The sequence below is a fragment of the Rhinatrema bivittatum genome, chromosome 2 (genome assembly GCF_901001135.1).
Source record: "Rhinatrema bivittatum chromosome 2, aRhiBiv1.1, whole genome shotgun sequence".
NCBI lineage: Eukaryota > Metazoa > Chordata > Amphibia > Gymnophiona > Rhinatrematidae > Rhinatrema > Rhinatrema bivittatum.
Window position 1 is genome coordinate 771,914,696 of NC_042616.1, and position 19,248 is coordinate 771,933,943.

At 47.0% G+C, this 19,248-nt stretch overlaps 1 protein-coding gene across 10 annotated transcripts in view; it reads right to left on the reverse strand.

Moving 5' to 3' along the window:
• ASAP1 (ArfGAP with SH3 domain, ankyrin repeat and PH domain 1) overlaps positions 1-19,248 on the reverse strand; it is a 975,348-nt gene that overhangs the window by 39,149 nt on the left and 916,951 nt on the right. For all 10 annotated transcript variants that reach the window (XM_029592039.1, XM_029592032.1, XM_029592035.1 and 7 more), the window contains one exon: positions 16,522-16,644. In XM_029592039.1, the coding sequence (XP_029447899.1) occupies positions 16,522-16,644 (123 nt within the window). The remainder of the gene's footprint in view (positions 1-16,521; positions 16,645-19,248) is intronic.

The following is a 19,248-nucleotide window of genomic DNA, read 5'->3' on the forward strand; positions in this document are numbered from 1 at the left end:
ATTTCTGAGGTCCAGGATGGGCGGAGAGTAACTACATTCTGTTGAAAGAAAGAATAGTGAAATTAAAATTCCCCAACCCCCCTTCCTGCGCTTTGTAGCATCCGAGGCAGTGTACCATGAATCTTGGTACAGAGTGGGGTGGCCGCTCAGACAATTGGCAAGTTGAGAGACCCAGAGGTGTCCAACTGGTGGGGCTGATGTAACCTGGATATCATGTAACCTCCCAAGGGAGCGTGAGCGGTAAACTCTTACCCGCATTTCTGTGTGCTGTATAAGAAAATGTCGAGACCTGTCGCCAGGTTTCGAGGTGGACTTGCACTTGAGGCAGTATTTGCTGGATCTCGTTTTTAGCAGATCAGCGAATCCATCTGGAACTTCGGTCCTGAATTAGGAACCAGAAGCCAGAGTATTAATCAGTACAGGGTCCCGTTACTGACAACAGGAGGATGTCCTGATGCAATCCCAAATAAATGGTAGAGAGGTTCTCTTGCTATGGTGTCTGACATAGCTGGCAATAGCGATATTTGACACTAATACGGTTCTTGGATGACAGGCGACCTAGAACCTTTCGAACTATGTGGCCCGAATTAGAGAACAGATCTCAATGGGAATGCCACTGAAGCGGGATTAGACTACTTACCATCCGATGTGGATCGCTGAAGGATGAGCCGGTGAAGATTGATGGCTCCATGGATTTCAGGAGTCATCTAGGGGTAGCCTGTTGGACGCAACGTCCGTCTCAACTCTGAAACCTGGTATGGTAGCGCAGGTATAGAGGAAACAGGCTGAGCGTGGCTGGCGCTACCACAGTAATTTGTGGAGGGCCACAATCCCGCACCGATGTCGGTGGGGCACGCCTCGGGTACAGGGGAGCCATTATGACTCATGAACCCGGCCCCTCGTTGCAACGGCTCGATGTGTCGTGATGCCAGTCCAGAATTCTTCGGAATTTGTACCGGTGTTTTTGGAGCACCAAGGACTGCCAGCACTGTGCGGAACAGTGGCAATGGCAGTGGTGATGTTGCTCAGACCGGGCATTCTCCAGCACCGATGTGCTGGATGGTGTCTGTGGCGGACGGTCTTTTCCCAGCGCCGAGGTGGATGCCGAATGTTGATGGACTGTCAGCATGCCTGCACTGCTCCTGGCACTATGTAGTGTCGTAGGCTAATACAGGGCTTTAAGAAGAACCCAAAGCATGGAGGCACTGTGTTTAGGCGAGGGCATTACGTGGAGGTGCTATGTTGGTATTGACGGTGTCTAAGGCGGCCGAAGCAGCCTCGAGGGCTTCGTCAAAAATATATATATGAAAAAACTTCGATGACCCAGGCAGAGCAAGGATAGCAGCGACGAAAGCACTGATGGCATCGGCGTAGGTATCTATGGAAATGATGTGGCATTGAGAAATCGAAAAACATTGTTGGCATCGGAAAAAATGATGCCGGCATCGACGGAGTCAATGACCACATTGATAGGAACATCGAAGACATCGATGGAAATGACGTGGGCGTCGATGGCATCGATGTATGGAGGCAGGCGCCGTCGGCATCGAAGGCATGGCCACGGGCATCGATCCAGGCATCGATGCCACCGATGGAATAGACGATGGCATCGATCCGGGTAACAATGGCACCAACGACACAAGGGTGTGCGCATCAATGGCATCCATCCGAGCAATGATGGCATCGATGAAACCCAGGGAAAAATCAGTGCCATGGATGAAAAACATGGATGGCACTGATGGCATCGAAGAATGCAGGACGGTCCGGAAGGGCGTACCAATGGTAGCGATGGGGGCATCGCCTGCGCGAGGGTACAGAGGAAATCGAAGGACCTGGATTCGACAGAGGCCCTGGCGGCAACGGAAACCGTGGAAGTCCCTGTCTCACTAGCGCTAATCACCAGGCAGTGTCACAGAGGGACACTCGCAGGCTATGTGTGGCTAATTATGAAAACATAGGGAGAGGGAAGGCCGCAGTCGGTTGGCAGGCCAGGGAGGTGACAGGAACAGACCGAAAAACAGGGCATAGTACTCACCGAGCATCGAATAAATGTACGCGAAGGGAGACCTGTGTGGGGAAAAAGTGTTTGTGAAGTAAAAGTTTAAGTTTTTCCGTGTGGAAAAAGTGTTAGAATTTCTCACAGAGCTCCTAACTGCTATGCTTACTGCAGAGCAGAAAAAAGAAGACTGAGGGAGACACCTGTGGTGACAAGGATAATTGCAGGCTGAGCATGCTCAGTGTGCCAATGTCAGTCAAAGCTTTATAGAAACTTTGACAAATGTTTTCCGTACAGGGCTCCATCCTGTGATGTCACCCATATGTGAGGACTACCATCCTGCTTGTCCTGTGAGAATTTAGAATATTATTATTCATTAACTGGTTTGAAATATTTATTCTTTTTACAAATTTGATTTTACTATTATGAATGATATTTCACATTTCTTGATTTTATTATTTAATGTTTTATGAAGAATAGTAATGCTCCTGTTTTTCCATTATTGCTCTGTGGATGACAAAAAATTATGCAGAGTAGTTAAAATCTAAAGCGGCTTGTGATGAATTGCAGGAGGACCTTGTGAGACTGGAAGACTGGGCTTCCAAATGGCAGATTAAATTTAACGTGGAGAAGTGCAAAATGATGCATATGGAAAAATAACCCTTGCTGTAGTTACACAATGTTAGGTTCTATCTTAGGAGTTACCACCCAGGAAAGAGATCTAGGCATCATAGTGGATAATACATTGAAATTGTCGGCCCAGTGTGCTGTGGTGATCAAAAAAGCAAACAGAATCCTAGGAATTATTAGGAAGGGAATGGAAAATCAAAAAGAGGATGTCATAATGCCTTTGTATCATTCCATGGTGAGACTGCACCTTGAATATTGTGTGCAGTTCTGGTCCCCACATCTCAAAAAGGATATAGCTGCACTGGAGAAAGTGCAGAGAAGGGCGACCAAAATGGAACGGCTGCCCTATGAGGAAAGGCTAAAGAAGTTAGGACTGTTCAGTTTGGAGAACAGATGACTGAGGGGGGCATATGATAGAAGTCTACAAAATCATGAAAGGACTTGAACAAGTTAATTTAAATCGGTTATTTACTCTCTCAAATAATAGAAGGACCAGGGGGCACTCGAAGTTAGCAAGTAGCTCATTTAAAAGAAATCGAAAAAAATTCTTTTTCACTCAGTGCACAGTTAAGTTGTGGAATTCATTGCCAGAGGATGTGGTTACAGCAGTTAGTGTAACTGGGTTTAACAAATGTTTGGATAAGTTCCTAGAGGATAAATCCATAAACTGTTATTATGGTAATTAATAAGCAATAGTGATCTATCTAATTTTTGGGTACTTGCCAGGTACTTGTGACTTGGGCTGGCCACTGTTGGAAACCGAATACTGGGCTTGATGGACCCTTGGTTTGACCCAGTATGGCATTTATTATATTATGTTCTTATGCATGTAGGGGCTGGCTTGTTGTGGGTTCCAGTTCAGTTCTCAGCACATTTCAGTTTATACTTTCTGATCTCTTCATTCTGTATTTGGTGAGGGTCTGTGTTCTGCATATGTGATGGAGGTGAGGGGTGGGGGCATGTCACTTTTTAAAAATATAGATTACAGGAGGGAGCTGGGCTTTATTTGATGGGCTGGGACAGAGACTGAATGAATCGTTGGGGGAAGGGGAAGCACAGTAATTGTTTGCACAGACAGCAAAAAACCTAGCACCAGCCCTAGTCATAATGACTGTGTATAGCTCTGTGGTAAGACTGAACCTTGAATACTGTGTGCAACTCTGGTCTTCGCATTTCACAAAATATATAGTTGTACTGGAGAAGGTACAGGGAAGGGCAACAAAAATGAAAAAGGAAATGGAATGCTCCCCTATGAGGAAAGGCTAAATAGGTTAAGGCTGTTCAGCTTGGAGAAGAGATAGCTGAGGAGGGATATGATAGAAGTCATTAAAATAATGAGAGAACTAGAATGGGTAAATGTGAATCAGTTATTTATTTGTTCAGATAATAGAAGAATTAGGAGGCATTCCATGAAGTTAGCAAGTAGCTAACTTCAACACATTCATCATACAATTAAGCTCTGGAATTCATTGCTGGAGGATGTGGTTAAGGCAGTTAGTCTAGGCTGGGTTTAAAAAAGTTTTGGATAAGTTCCTGGAAGAAACATCCATAAACTGCTATTAATCAAGTTGACTTAGGGAATAGCCATTGTTATTACTGGCATTAGTAGCATAGGATCTATTTAATGTTTCGGTACTTGTAACCTGAATTGCCAACTGTTGGAAACAGGATGCTGGGGCTTGATGGACCCTCAGTCTGACCCAGTATGGCAACTTCTTATGTTCTTATATAATGAGGTCACTGCATGAAGGTACTCAGCAAGGACTGGTAAGACAAAACATTTATTCTATTCAATTATTCTCTCCCCTCCGATCTCTTCAGGTTTCTCCTCTCCCCTCCCGAATGTATCCTTCCGCTCTCCCAACCTCCTCTTAGAAGTCACAAGGAATACTATGTTCTGAATGAGCCAACAAATTTTGTAAAATGGGAAAAATCCTTTTTCCCCCATTCCTCTCTCAGAGGCAGGAGGGGTGAACAGAAAACTTCCTCCAAATAAAATCACCAAACACCAAAGCACTCAAAACACAGAGATCCACTTTGTAACCACTGGGAGTTGGTCAGATGTGTTTATCTCACTTCCTAACCTACTTGGCACAGGGTTGTAGCCAATACTAAGTAACAAATAGGGGAACTACTCCAAGGAGTGGGGTTTTACTAGCATTGCGCCTCAGGGATCAGTCCTGGGAAAGATTATTTTCCAACATTTTCATGGGTGACATAGTGGAAGGATTGTCATGGACAGTTTGTGTTTTTGCCGATGATACCAAAATCTGCAACTGGATAGACAGCCAGGAAGGTATGGAAAACATGAGGAGGGATCTAGCGAAGCTCGAGGAATGGTCTAGAAATTGGCAGCTAAGATTCAATGCAAAAAAAATGCAAAGTAATGCATTTAGGCTGGAAAACCATAAGGGAGAGGCACAATATTGAAGAACACAAGAGTGGGATCTGGGGGTGATTGTATCTGATGATCTTAACATACTCAAACAGGTGCATAAAGTCAGGAAGATGCTTGGCTGCATAGAGAGAGGAATGGTCAGCAGAAAAAGGGAAGAGATATTGCCCCTGTATAGGTCCTGGGTGAGAACTAATTTGGAATATTGTATACAATTCTGGAGACCACACTTTCAAAAGAATATAAATCTATTGGACTTGGTCCTAAGGGTGGCCACTAAAATGATCAGTGGCCTACATTCTAAAACATATGGGTATAAACAAAAATCTACACATGTATACCCTAGAGCAGTGGTTCTCAACCTTTTTTCGGCCGGGACACACCTGACAGATGGTTCTCACATTTGTGACACACTGAACATGTGACTGTCATGGGGCAAAATGTAAATATACATTCTGCATCCTCAGGAACCCCCTCGACCCCCAAAAATGGGTGCAGAGCAGAACTAGGGCATTACCCGTACAGCTCACCATACAAAAAAAAAAAGATATTCTGGATCTGATGAAATCTCAGTAAAAGCAAAACAAACTCTTTACTGGCAAGCACAATACCCCTCCTTATGAAAAGCCAGTAATTTACCACTACAAATATTTAACCAGGCCCTAAACACTAATACACCTCCTATTAGGAAAACAGAGCAAGACAAGCTGCTATAGATAATTACCCACTTAGAAATAATAGTAAAACTATACTAATAAATGTTACAAAACAGCTGATGAACAGAATAATATCTAACAATTAAAAAATCATAAAAAAATATTAAAAATTGTCCAAATATCAATAAAATTTCAAAACAGCAGACATCACATAATACCTAATAATTAAAATGGCAGTCAATCAAGAAAAATAAACTTAAAAAGCTACCTTTAATTAGCATCTCCAGCAACTCTCCTACTCCTTTCCATTGTAGGCCAATATCACTCATCAGAAGCAGCAGTGGCTGCTTAAGCTCTGTCCTCACAGTCCTCTCCCTTGGGGCCCACAACCAGTCACAACCAGTCTCTCTCTCACACAGACTAGTAACTTCCCTAACTAGTATCTCTTCCTCACTCACACACACCAGTCACCTCCCTGACCAGTCTCTGACTCACACACACCAATCACCACCCTGACCAGTCTGTCTCTCACACACACACCAGTCACCTCCCTGACCAGTCTCTGTCTCTCTCACACAAACACACCAGTCACCTCCCTGACCAGTCTCTGTCTCTCTCTCACACACACACACCAGTCACCTCCCTGACCATCCTGTCTCTCACACACACACACACCAGTCACCTCCCTGACCAGTCTCTGTCTCTCTCTCACACACACACACCAGTCACCTCCCTGACCAGCCTCTGTCTCTCTCTCTCACACACACACACACACCAGTCACCTCCCTGACCAGTCTCTGTCTCTCTCACACACACCAGTCACCTCCCTGACCAGTCTCTGTCTCTCTCTCTCACACACACACACATACCAGTCGCCTCCCTGACCAGTCTCTGTCTCTCACACACACCAGTCACCTCCCTGACCAGTCTCTGTCTCACACAACACACACACACACCAGTCACCTCCCTGACCAGTCTCTGTCTCACACAACACACACACACACACACACCAGTCACCTCCCTGACCAGTCCTTGTCTCTCTCACACAGACACCAATCACCTTGGTGACCATTCTGTCTCTCTCACACACACACACGTCACCTCCCTGATCAGTTTCTGTCTCTCAAACACACACCAGTCACCTCCCTGACCAGTCTCTCTCAATCACACACATGCTCTGTCACTTACATACAAGCTCACACATACTCTGTCACTTACAACCACACACACACTGCCACTCATGCACCCAGGCACCTATTCTACCACACACACACACACACAGCCACTCATGCACCCAGGCACCCATTGTACCACACACACAGCCACTCATGCACCCAGGCACCCATTGTAACACACACACAGCCACCCAGGCACCCATTGTACCACACACACTCTCACTCATGCACCCAGGCACCTATTCTACCACACACACACACAGCCACTCATGCACCCAGGCACCCATTGTACCACACACACAGCCACTCATGCACCCAGGCACCCATTGTAACACACACACACAGCCACCCAGGCACCCATTGTACCACACACACACACTGCCACTCATGCACCCATTGTACCACACACACACACACACACTGCCACTCATGCACCCATTGTACCACACACACACACACACTGCCACTCATGCACCCATTTTACCACACACATACAAACTCTCACTCATGCACCCAGGCACCCATTCTACCACACACACACACACACACAAAGCTGCCACTCACCACCCAGGCACCCATTCTACTACACACACACACACAAAGCTGCCACTCATACACCCAGGCACCCATCCTACTACACACACACACAAAGCTCCCACTCATTCACCCATTCTACCAGACACACACAAAGCTCTCACTCATGCACCCATTCTACCACACACACACACACACAAGCTCTCACTCCTGCACCCAGGCACCCATTCTACCACACACACACACACACAGAAGCTCTCTCATGCACGCAGGCATCATTCTACCACACACACAAACTCTCACTCATGCACCCATTCTACCACACACACACACACACACAAGCTCTCACTCATGCACCCATTCTACCACACCCACAAGCTCTCACTCATGCACCCAGGCACGCATTCTACCATAGACACACAAGCTCTCACTCATGCACCCATTCTACCACACACAAGCTCACATGGAACCTCTTCTCATTCTTTGGCCCAATAAGCCTGGCCTCCGCTTCTCAGCCGCCTTTCGCCTGACCTCCGGCGGCATGCAACATCTCTCCAGCCGTCTCCCGTGGTGCGCAGGGTCTCTCCGCTCTTCGGCCGCTGGCAGCAGCGCCCAGCGTCTCACCATTATTCGGTCCCGCCATCGGCGGTGCACATGTCTCTTCACTCTTCAGCTGCTGGCAACGGCACACAGCATCTCACCATTCTTCAGCCCCGCCAACAGCGGAGCACAGGTATCTCCACTCTTCAGCTGCCGGCAGAGGCGCGCAGCGTCTCACCATTCTTCGGACCCGCCGATGGCGAAGCACAGGTCTCTCCACTCTTCAGCTGCCAGTGGCAGCGTGCGTCTCTCCATTCTTCGGCCCTGCTGGCCTGACCTCCAGCGGTGGCGCGCAGCGTCTCTCCATTCTTCAGCCCTGCCCCTAGGGAGAAGGGAAGCACAAGCGGGGCAGTGGAACACTGGGAGCCGCGACACACCTGCTGGTGCTTGGCGACACACTGGTGTGTCGCGACACACCGGTTGAGAACCGCTGCCCTAGAGGAAAGGCATGATAGGAAGATATGGCAAGAGATATTTAAATATCTCAAAGATTTCCATGTAGAAGAGGCTAGGCTCTTACAATTAAAAAGAGGCTCTAGAACGAAGGATCATGGGATGAAGGTGAAAGTGGATAGACGCAAGAGAAATCTTAGGAAATATTTCTTTAAGGAGGGAATAGTGCATGCATGGAATGGTATCCCAGTGGAAGTAGTGGACACAAAAATGGTATCTGAATACAAGATAGCCTGGACATCTCTGGGGGAGTAATGGAAATTGTAAGGAGTAATTGTAAGGAGTAATACAAGACAGGACATCTCTGGGGGAGTAATGGAAATTGTAAGGCTAGATAATTTGGATGGATGGGCAGACTAGATGGGCCATATGGCCTTTTGTTGTCATCATGTTTCTATAAAGAATCAGCTCCTCCTCATTCAACTTCAAACCAAGAATGTCACCACTGAACCTAGGCAGTCATCTGCTAATATTAATACTGGAAACCACCATTGCAGCAACCTCCAGTGGGGGTGCTCTGGGGGATGATGGTACATTCCTATGCTTGGTATACCCTACAATGCTTGGCCTTAACACTAGGCCAAATTTCTAATGATCTCCATTGGATATATACACTGGCCTTACTCAAATATTTATAATTAGTTTACTTAAATGTGTATAACTAGTTCAAATAGCTCCTCTTCTGTAATTTGATTTGCAATGATTTCACATTTATACTGTCTTTAACCCTGTCCCCTTTCCCTTCTTGTGTAAATAATGAGGAAAAGAAGCTATTTAAGACTTTTGCCTGCTGCTAGTTCTCTTTGCAAATCTCACTTTCTTCCTTTATCTTACCTATTTCCTTTTTAGTTTTTTGCTTCCATATATATTTAAAGGTTTTATTTCATCATTTTATTAAGCAATTTTCTCCTTAGTCTTCTAACATCTTTCCATGTTTGTCTGTTCCTGATAATTCTGCCAGTTTTTTTAATGTAGTTTTTGAATGATAATCTCATTGTGCTTATTTCTGTTAACTCCTTAGAGAACCATATTAATCTATTTCTTCTTTTCTCTTTTTTTTTTTTTTAAATATGCCTTGCACAGATATTTGTTGCCTTTTCAATGTTCTCCCCTTTATTGTTAACCAATGGTCTCAGATTTCTAATAGGGCCTACTCAACACTATCTCTCACTTTAAGTAAGCCCTCCTGAAATCCAGAACACTAGTCTTAATATGGTTCAATTCAGGTCACAGTTTAATACTTAGCCACACACTTCTTGGAGGAGAAGTCCATAAACTGTTATTAGCTAGACAGAATTGGGAAAAGCCATTACTTATTCCTAGGCATTAAGCAGCATGGAATCTATTTATGATTTAGAATCCTGTCAGGTACCCGTGAACTGAATTGGCTACTGTTGTAACCAGGATACTGGGCTTGATGGATCCTCAGTTTGACCCCAATATAACAATTCTTATGTTCTTAACTGCACCATTAATTTTCCTTTATCTTGAAGGTGGTGGCATTGCCTCCTTTTGGCAGTATTAATTCTAGTGTAGCCTCTGCTTGAATGGGCTCATCTACTAATTGCCAGAGAAAAGCAAATGTTGCTTACCTATAACAGGTGTTCTCACAGGACAGCAGGATGTTAGTCCTCACATATGGGTGACATCACAGGATGGAGCCCAATCAAGGAAAACTTCTGTCAAAGTTTCCAGAACTTTGACTGGCCCCTACTGGGCATGCCCAGCATGGCACTAACCCTGCAGCCAGCAGGGGTCCCCCTTCAGTCTTATTTGAAAGCTACAGGCAGTGCTGAAAAATAAAATAACAAAACATTACGAACCCAACACCGCGGAGTGGCGGGAGGGTTTCGTGAGGACTAACATCCTGCTATCCTGTGAGAACACCTGTTACAGGTAAGCAACATTTGCTTTCTCACAGGACAAGCAGGATGGTAGTCCTCACATATGGGTGAGTACAGAGCTGAGGATGTCTGAACATGCACCAAATGTACCCAAAAGGCGTGCAACAGACACAACAACTGAGGTGGAATTTGGTAGAGGGCATCCTGAACCCCACCGGGCAGGCGGAAGGGTGTTGGCACATCACGTTGTAAATAGGTTACGAAGGACAGATTGGCCAAAGATGGAATCTTGTCTTCCGGCTTTGTCCAAGCAATAGTGGGCTGCAAAGGTGTGGAGAGAACTCCAGGTAGCAGCCCTGCAAATGTCAGGGAGCGGCACCGATTGTAGGTGTGCTACTGAAGTCGCCATGGCCCTCACAGAGTGTGCTTTGACACAGTATTGGAATGGAATGCCCGCTTGCTGGTAGCAGAAGGATATGCAGTCCGCCAACCAGGAGGAGAGAGTCTGTTTACCCACAGGCTTCCCTAACTTGTTAGGGAGGAAAGAGATGAACAATTGAGTACTTTCCCTGTGGGCAACTGTATGGTCTAGGTAAAACGCTAGAGCCCACTTACAGTCAAGGGTATGCAGAGCCTGTTCTCCTGGGTTGGCATGGAGTCTGGGAAAAAAGGTAGGAAGTATGATGGATTGATTGAGATGAAAATCCGAAACTACCTTAGGTAAGAATTTCGGGTGAGTTCGGAGTACCGCCCGGTTCTGCAGAAGCTTATTGTAAGGCAGATAGGTAACTAGAGCCTGCAATTCACTAACTCTGCGAGCTGAAATGATTGCCAAAAGGAAAATCACTTTCCATGTGAGATATCGAAGTTCACAAGAGTGAAGAGGCTTGAATGATAGTTTCATGAGCCGACCCAGAACCAGATTAAGGTCCCAAGAAGGGGCCGGAGGACATAGTGGAGGCTTGATATGGAGCAAGCCTTTCAAAAAGCGTGTTACAAGGAGTTGTACTGATATAGGAACATCCCCGATACCTTTATGGAAGGCGGCTACCGCACTGACATGCATTCTGATGGAAGAAGTTTTTAGACCTGACTCTGATAAGTGCCAGAGATAGTCTAAAAACTTGGTAACTGGACAGGTAAAGGGGGTCAAGGGACTGGGAAGAGCACCATGACTTAAACCTGTTCCATTTGTAAGAGTAAGTTTTTCTTGTGGAAGGTTTCCGTGAAGCAATCAAGACACGGGAAACTGGTTCAGAAAGGTTAAGTGGTTGAAGGATTAACCTTTCAACATCCATGCCGTCAGGGATAAGGCGTGAAGATTGGGATGGCATAGGCTCCCATCATTCTGAGTGATCAGAAGCAGTTCCTTTCCCAAGGGAATGTGCCTGTGGACGGAGAGATCCTGAAGTACTGGAAACCACACTTGGCGCGGCCAGTGAGGTGCTATCAGGATCATGGTTCCCTTGTCCTGACGTAACTTCACGAGAGTCTTCGAAAGAAGAGGAAGTGGAGGGAATGCGTAAGAGCAGACCGGTTGCCCATGAGAGGGAGAATGCGTCTCTGGGTTGAGAGAGTTTGCTGCGAATGAGAGAGCAGTAGTTCTCCACTTTGCGGTTTTGTGGGGACGCAAAGATGTCTATCCGAGGATATCCCCATTTTTGAAAGATAGAGTTCCCTACAGGAGGGGTTGAGAGACCACTCGTGCTGTTGAAAGACGAGACTCAGCTTGTCTGCCAGCACATTGTCCACTCCCGGCAACCAGGTGGCCCTGAGGTACATCGAATGGGAGAGAGCTTCCTCCCAAATCTGCAAAGCTTCCTGACACAGACGGAAGGAGCCTGTGCCTCCCTGCTTGTTGATATACCACATTGTCACCTGGTTGTCCATCTGAATCAGGATGACTTGATTTGAGAGGCGATCCTGAAAAGCCCTGAGAGCATATCTGATTGCTCGAATTTCCAGAAAATTTATTTGGTGTTTGGCTTCCTCTGGAGACCAAGATCCTTGTGTCTGCAGATCGGCCACATGGGCTCCCCAACCGAGGTTGGAAGCATCGGTGGTGAGAGTGATTTGAGGATTTGGAACCTGGAAGGGCAATCCCTGGAGGAGATTGGTCTGATTTTTGTACCAGGCGAGAGACAGACGGAGTGAGTCGGTGACATGGACAACAGTCGACAGAGGCTGAATAGCTTGAGTCCATTGAGACCTCAGAGTCCAGTGCATGAGTCTCATGGCCAAGCGGGCCATTGGTGTGACATGGACTGAGGACGCCATGTGTCCCAGGAGGACGAGAAATTGGCGTGCAGTCTCAGAGTGCTTAGACTGCAGCTGGTGAGCAAGAGATACAAGAGTCAGTGCTCGTTGTTGAGGTAGGAAAGCCTTTGCCTGCAAGGTGTCCAAGTCTGCCCCAATGAACGACAAGGTTTGAGATGGGACTAAGTAGGATTTGTCGTAATTGACGAGAAATCCTAACAAAATTAGCATGTGTAAGGTTAGATTGAGGGACGACAGAGCAGTTTGCTGAGTGGGCGCCCTGATTAACCAGTCGTCCAGATAGGGGTAGATGTGAACACCTTGTGTCCTGAGGGAGGCTGTGACGACTACGAGACATTTTGTAAAGACTCGTGGTGCAGACGCTAGGCCGAATGGAAGCACTCGGTATTGATAGTGCTTGGGGCCTACTAGGTACCTCAGGTACTTGCGATGAGCTGGACTTATCGCAATATGGGTGTATGCGTCCTGGAGGTCCAGAGAGCAGAGCCAGTCTCCTCTTTGTAGAAGAGGTAGAAGCGATCCCAAGGTGACCATCTTGAACTTTTCTCACTGGAGGTACTTGTTGAGGGCCCATAGATCCAGAATAGGATGGATGCCTCCCGATTTTTTGGGGATTAGGAAGTACTGGGAATAGAACCCTAGGCCTTGCTGAGAGTATGGTATGGGTTCTATTGTTCTTGACTGGAGAAGGAGGGAAACCTCTTGATCCAGAAGAATGGAGTGTTCGGATGTTCTCAATGTCGGTAGAGGTGGGGAGTCTGGTGGTAGGGCGAGAAAGTTGAGATGGTAACCCTGAGCAATGATTGCCAATACCCATTGGTCAAATGTGATTGAATGCCACATGTTGTGGAAGTGGCACAATCGACCTCCCACTGGTATGTGCGACAGAGGAATCTGGCTGCTGCTCTCTAAGTGGAAATCAAAAACCGGAAGCAGGTCCTGGTTGAGGAGCTGCCTATGGTTTTTGTTTATGGGGTTGACGAGACTGCGGTTTTTGATAAGGTCTCGTGGCACGGGATCTGGTTGGTGGCGGGTAAGACTTCTTCGGGCGGAAGAAAGACTTCTTAGAGTCCTTTCTAAAGAGCTGTTTTGAGGAGAAGTCAGACGGCATCAAAGAGAGCTGTCTTAGGGTCTCATGATGATCCTTTAATTAAGCCACTGTCCGTTGAATCTGTTCACCAAACAGATTATCTCCGACACAAGGCAGGTTGGATAACCGGTCTTGTACTTCTGGGTGTAGGTCAGAAGACATGAGCCAGGCCCACCGTCTCGCCGAAATAGCAGCTGCAGACACTCTGGTAGAGGTGTCAAAAATGTCATGTCATAAGATGTTCTAATCTCATGCTTGCCTGCCTCAGAACCCTTGTTTACTAGGGTTTGTAATTGTTCTTGAAATTGTTGAGGCAGGGAGTCTGAGAAATCCTGTATCTGCTTGAAAATGACCCTGTTATATTGGGTCATATAAAGCTGATAGGCGGCAATTTGGAAGATGAGCATGGCTCCTTGGACTACTTGGCGACCAATGTTATCTAGAAACTTCTGTTCCTTTCCAGGATGAATAGACGAGTGAGGCTTTGACCTTTTTGCCCTCTTTTGTGCAGACTCTACCACAACCAAGTGGTGATCAAGCTGTGATTTTTGAAAACCTGGGGCTGACTGTACCAAATAGGTAGTGTCAGCTTTCCTGTGTACTGGAGCAATTGATCCAGGATGTTCCCAGTTCTTCTTGAGGAGATCGAGAAGGACCTGATGAATGGGCATAGAGGTGATTACCTTAGGGGCATCCAGGAAATGGAACAACTCCATAATCTGATGCCTATCAGCCTGTTCCGTCTGTAATTGGAAGGGAACCAATTTAGACATTTCCTTCACAAAATTTATAAAGGAAAGGTCCTCTGGGGGAGAACACTTTCTACTCTCAGTAGGTGAAGGTGGTAAAGGTAAATCATCGGTGTCTGTTGAGGTATCATCACCCCAGGTATCATAAGGATCCGCACCCATCCCTCTAGGAACTAGAGGGGAACAGGGTGGTTGGATACCTGAAGGACTCGCTCTAGGCTCCGAAGGAATCAGAGGAATTATCGGAGGCACCGATGATGGCATCGAGGGCACCGGAGCAGGCATCAAAGGCATCGATGGATGACTTGGTGGCGCCGATGGATGTATCGGCACCGATGGATGGGTCAGTGGCGAGGGACGTATTGGCATCGATGGCTGAGGCAGAGCTCCCGATGGAGGGATGCAAAACGGTGTTTCTCCTTCCGATGATGCTGTCAGTGGGGAGGGCATTGGAGCTATCGGAGACCCGGGATCCATCGGTAGAAAAGCGGCCATAAGTGCTTCCATCCTGGATAGCAGCGGTGCCAGCGCTGCTAGAATCGGGTCGATGATCTGTTCCAGAGGCTGTGCTGGTGTCGGTGTCAGTGCTGGAGGAACCTGAAGACGTTGCATCGCCTTGTCGACGGCCTCCTTAACCATCCGGTCCAGTTCTTCTCTGAGACCTGGAGCAAGCAGCTCCGGCTCCGGAAGAGAAGGAGGCAGAGGCATAGCTGGAGGGACCACCGTTAAACGTGGAGTCGTGGCTCCCGATCCCCGATCAGGTGAGGGTTGCCTCGGTGACCTGGTCGCAGGAATGGTCGGTGCCTTTCCTGGACGGGGTTTTTTCGACAGCGGCTCGGACGATGGCGAGGTCGATGATTTCGCTCCCTCGATGGTCCGAGTCTTACGGTGTCGATGGTGATGTCTCTCCCTGCAATCCCCTCGATCCTGAGGGGGAGTAGAGGGTGTCGATGGCTGAGAAGTCGTCGATGCCGGTCGGTCACCGGTCGGTGGTTGATGCTGGCGCAAAGTTGACGGTGCTGGTTCTGATGACTTCGACGCAATGGGCAGAGTTGAGGTTTGAGCATGGAAGAGAAGTTCCATCTTCTCCATTCTGGCCTTGCGACCCTTTGGTGTCATTAGGGTACATTTGGTGCAGGTCAAGACATCATGCTCGCGTCCTAGACACATTACACAGACTTTATGGGGGTCTGTGATAGACATGGTGCTGGTACAGTCCGGGCACTGACGAAACCCCGACGCCATGGCAAAAAGTCGAGCCGCAGTACAGTCGCCGGCCAGTAGGCCGTGAGGGCCAAACTCGACGGTAATCGACGGAAAATGGGTAAAAACTTACCGGAGTACCGCAGACTGAGAAAAGTTAGAGGGATCCCTGTGGGGCAAATAAACTTTTAGTAATTCCGTGAGGAAAATTCCTGTCAGGAATCTCTTCAGAACTCCTTTACCGCGAGGCTACTGCTGCGCGGAAAAAAGAAGACTGAAGGGGGACCCCTGGTGGCTGCAGGGTTAGTGCCATGCTGGGCATGCCCAGTAGGGGCCAGTCAAAGTTCTGGAAATTTTGACAGAAGTTTTCCGTGACTGGGCTCCATCCTGTGATGTCACCCGTATGTGAGGACTACCATCCTGTTTGTCCAGTGAGAATGCCCCTTATATTGCATCCAGGACTCTTAGATGATGTTACTTCGGATAGGTCCATACCTGGTAGATAAAAGTCACCTCTACAAAAAGGATCTCCGCTTTGCTTGCCATCGTGGTGATACCTTTTTTCATACTTAAATCCATGCCCTTTCTCTGAGCTGGAGGTCTGTATACTTTCATGCAGATTTTTCCAGGCAAACCCATGGTAATTCAGCTTCTTTCTCCCTTTATTTCAGTGCCTTCTATTGTGACTTAATATAAAGAGCTGCTCTCTACTCCACCAACCCCTTTTCTCTATCCCCTCTATTCTGAATAGATAACAGCTTGGGATAGATACATCCCAAGTCTAGTTTTCAGTAGACTGATTTCACCTATATGCAAATCTGTCATTATCATAAAGGTTTCTAGGTCTCTGACATTAACAAGAATGAGTGTTTGCAAACAAAATTAAACCGCCAAAATAAAAGTTTATAAAAATACCTACCCACCACTCTTGGTCCTCTTCACCAGTAACTATAATTATTTCTCCCTCAATAAAGGTAAGCTCATCATCATTATCTGCCTGGCAATCATAAATTGTCTTCACTCGCTTTGCTTTGTTCTTTCCCTATAAAAATAATAAAGGAGGATAAATATAAATGTAAGTACATATTTAACTAAATTATCAATCAGGTTTTGAAAAATACATTTTTATGTTTTCACTAGTACATGAATATATGACTTACAGTAACTTACACCTCAATATTCAATCATTAGCTCCAGTTTGTTTTTAAAATTTAAAACAGTTTGCTTCTTCAAGGAATGAAAAATAAAAGCACACTAGTAATCAGGTATGTAAAATATTAAATGTTTAGTTATGAGACTTGACATTTATCATTAAATATATTATTCTCCCTTACAACAGGAGGAGGCAGGACCCAGAGGCCCTAGAAGAGTGTGTGAACTATTCTTGCCATTGCCTCAATGCTGCCATGTTCATTTCCTGCTGCCTTCTGTCACTTGCTCTGCATTTGTAGGGGTAGTTTTAGAGAGTGCAGCATTCCCAAGGATGGTTATTTGGAGGCTGAGGAAGTAGGTGTCCACTTGTTCTCTTGCTTCCTTCAGTTCACAGATTGGAACAGCTGGGGTAGAAGGAGGGAACAATGTCTCAGGGCAGCGGTTCTCAACCGGTGTGTCGCGACACCCTAGTGTGTCGCCAAGCACCGGCTGCTATGTCGCGTGTTCCCGGTCTCTCCCGCTGCTCTTTCTTCCCTACTGCCGTTGCCGCTGGGCTATCAGCACGTTCAAACCCAGCGGGAACGGCAGCGGCGCTAAAAGAAGCTGTGGCACTTGTGGCTGGGCCTTTTCTTCTTCCCGCGCCCCCCCCCCCCCCGTGACCCGGAACAGGAAGTGATACGCGGTGCGCGGGAAGGAGAAAGAGCTGGCCCGTGCCGCATGATAAAGTAGCAGCGAGACAGCAGCATCATCACCCCCGGGCAATCGAAGCAGCCGGTAATCGAGAAAGGAGAGAGCAGCAGGAGCCTCCCGCGGTCGATGGAATTCTACTTTCTTGGCTTGCGGGGGCTGGAGGAGGAGGCTGCTGCAGCTAACATTTGTGCTCAGGGAGGGGCGGGGAAGAGGAAGTGAGTGAGAAAGAAGCAGCCAGCCTGCGTGTGATTGAGAGCATGTGTGTGAATGAGAGAAACTGGTCAGAGAGCTGATGTGTGTGTATATGTGAGAGACAATGAAAGTGACTGCTCAAGGAGATGACTGATGTGTATGTGAGAGTGTGAGACATTAGTCAGGGAGGTGACTGATGTGTGTGTGTGTGAGAGAGAAAAAGCATTGAAGTGAGAAATCTGGGTATGTGAGAAAGCATGGACGTAAGAAGCCTGCTGTTGGGGGAGGGGGTGTGTGTGTGTGTGTGTGTGAAAAAAAGCATGGGAGTGAGAAGCCTGATTATGTGAGAGAAAGAGCATGGGAGTGGGAAGCCTGTGTGTGTGCATGCATGAGAGCGAGAGACTGGTTGGTAAGGTGACGGGGTGTGTGAGAGAAAGAGACTGGTGTGTGTGAATATGAGAGAAAGAATGTGATTCAGGGAATGAGAAGCCTGTGCAGTGGAGAGCGAGCATGGAAATGAGAGAGAGACTGGTGTGTGTGTATGTATGTGTGTGTAACAGAGAGAAAGTGATTATGGGAATGAGAAGCCTGTGCATGTGAAGAGAGTGAGCATGGGAGTGAGAAACCTGGGTGTGTGTGAGACACAGCATGTGAGGGAGAAGCCTGTATATGTAAGACAGAACATGGAAGTGGGAAGCCTGTGTGTGTGTATGCATGAGAGAGATCAGGTGACTGGTGTGTGTGTGTGTGAGAGAAAGAAAGTGATTATGGGAATGAGAAGCCTGTGCATGTGGAGAGAACAAGCATGGGAGTGAGAGACTGGTGAGTGTGTGTGAGACAGAGAAAATGATTATGAGAGTGAGAAGCCCGTATACTTAGACTTCTTAGACTTCTGGCATTAGCATACAAACATTTCAAAGTTTGTTTTTTGTTTGTATTTTCATTCTGCTTTTTAATTGATTGGGATAAGTTAGAATTTTTTAGCTCAGCTGCGTTTTTAGTTACAGGCACTTGGACCACTTTTTTTATAATTGGAACCTCACTGTCGGGATGCCCTAATTCTAATGCATTATTAGTATCCTTTGAAGATACCTCTCTCCGAACCATGCGCTACTGAGCGACTGTTGGCTTTCCCCTTTGTTCTAGTTTAAAAGCTGCTCTATCTCCTTTTTAAAAGTTAGCACCAGCAGTCTGGTTCCACCCTGGTTAAGGTGGAACCCATCCCCTCGGAAGAGACTCCCCTTCCCCAAAAGGTTCCCCAGTTCCTAACAAAACTGAATCCCTCTTCTTTGCACCGTCTCATCCACGCATTGAGACTCCGGAGCTCTGCCTGCCTCTGGTGACCTGCGCGTGGAACAGGGAGCATTTCAGAGAATGCTACCCTGGAGGTTCTGGATTTAAGATTTCTACCTAAGAGTCTAAATTTCGCTTCCAGAACCTCCCTCCCACATTTTCCTATGTCGTTGGTGCCCACATGTACCACGACAGCCTGCTCCTCCCCCAGCACTGTCTAAAATCCTGTCTAGGTGACGCGTGAGGTCCGCCACCTTCGCACCAGGTAGGCATGTTACCAGGCTTGCAATAAGGGTTCAAGTTGTAGCAAACAAAGCAA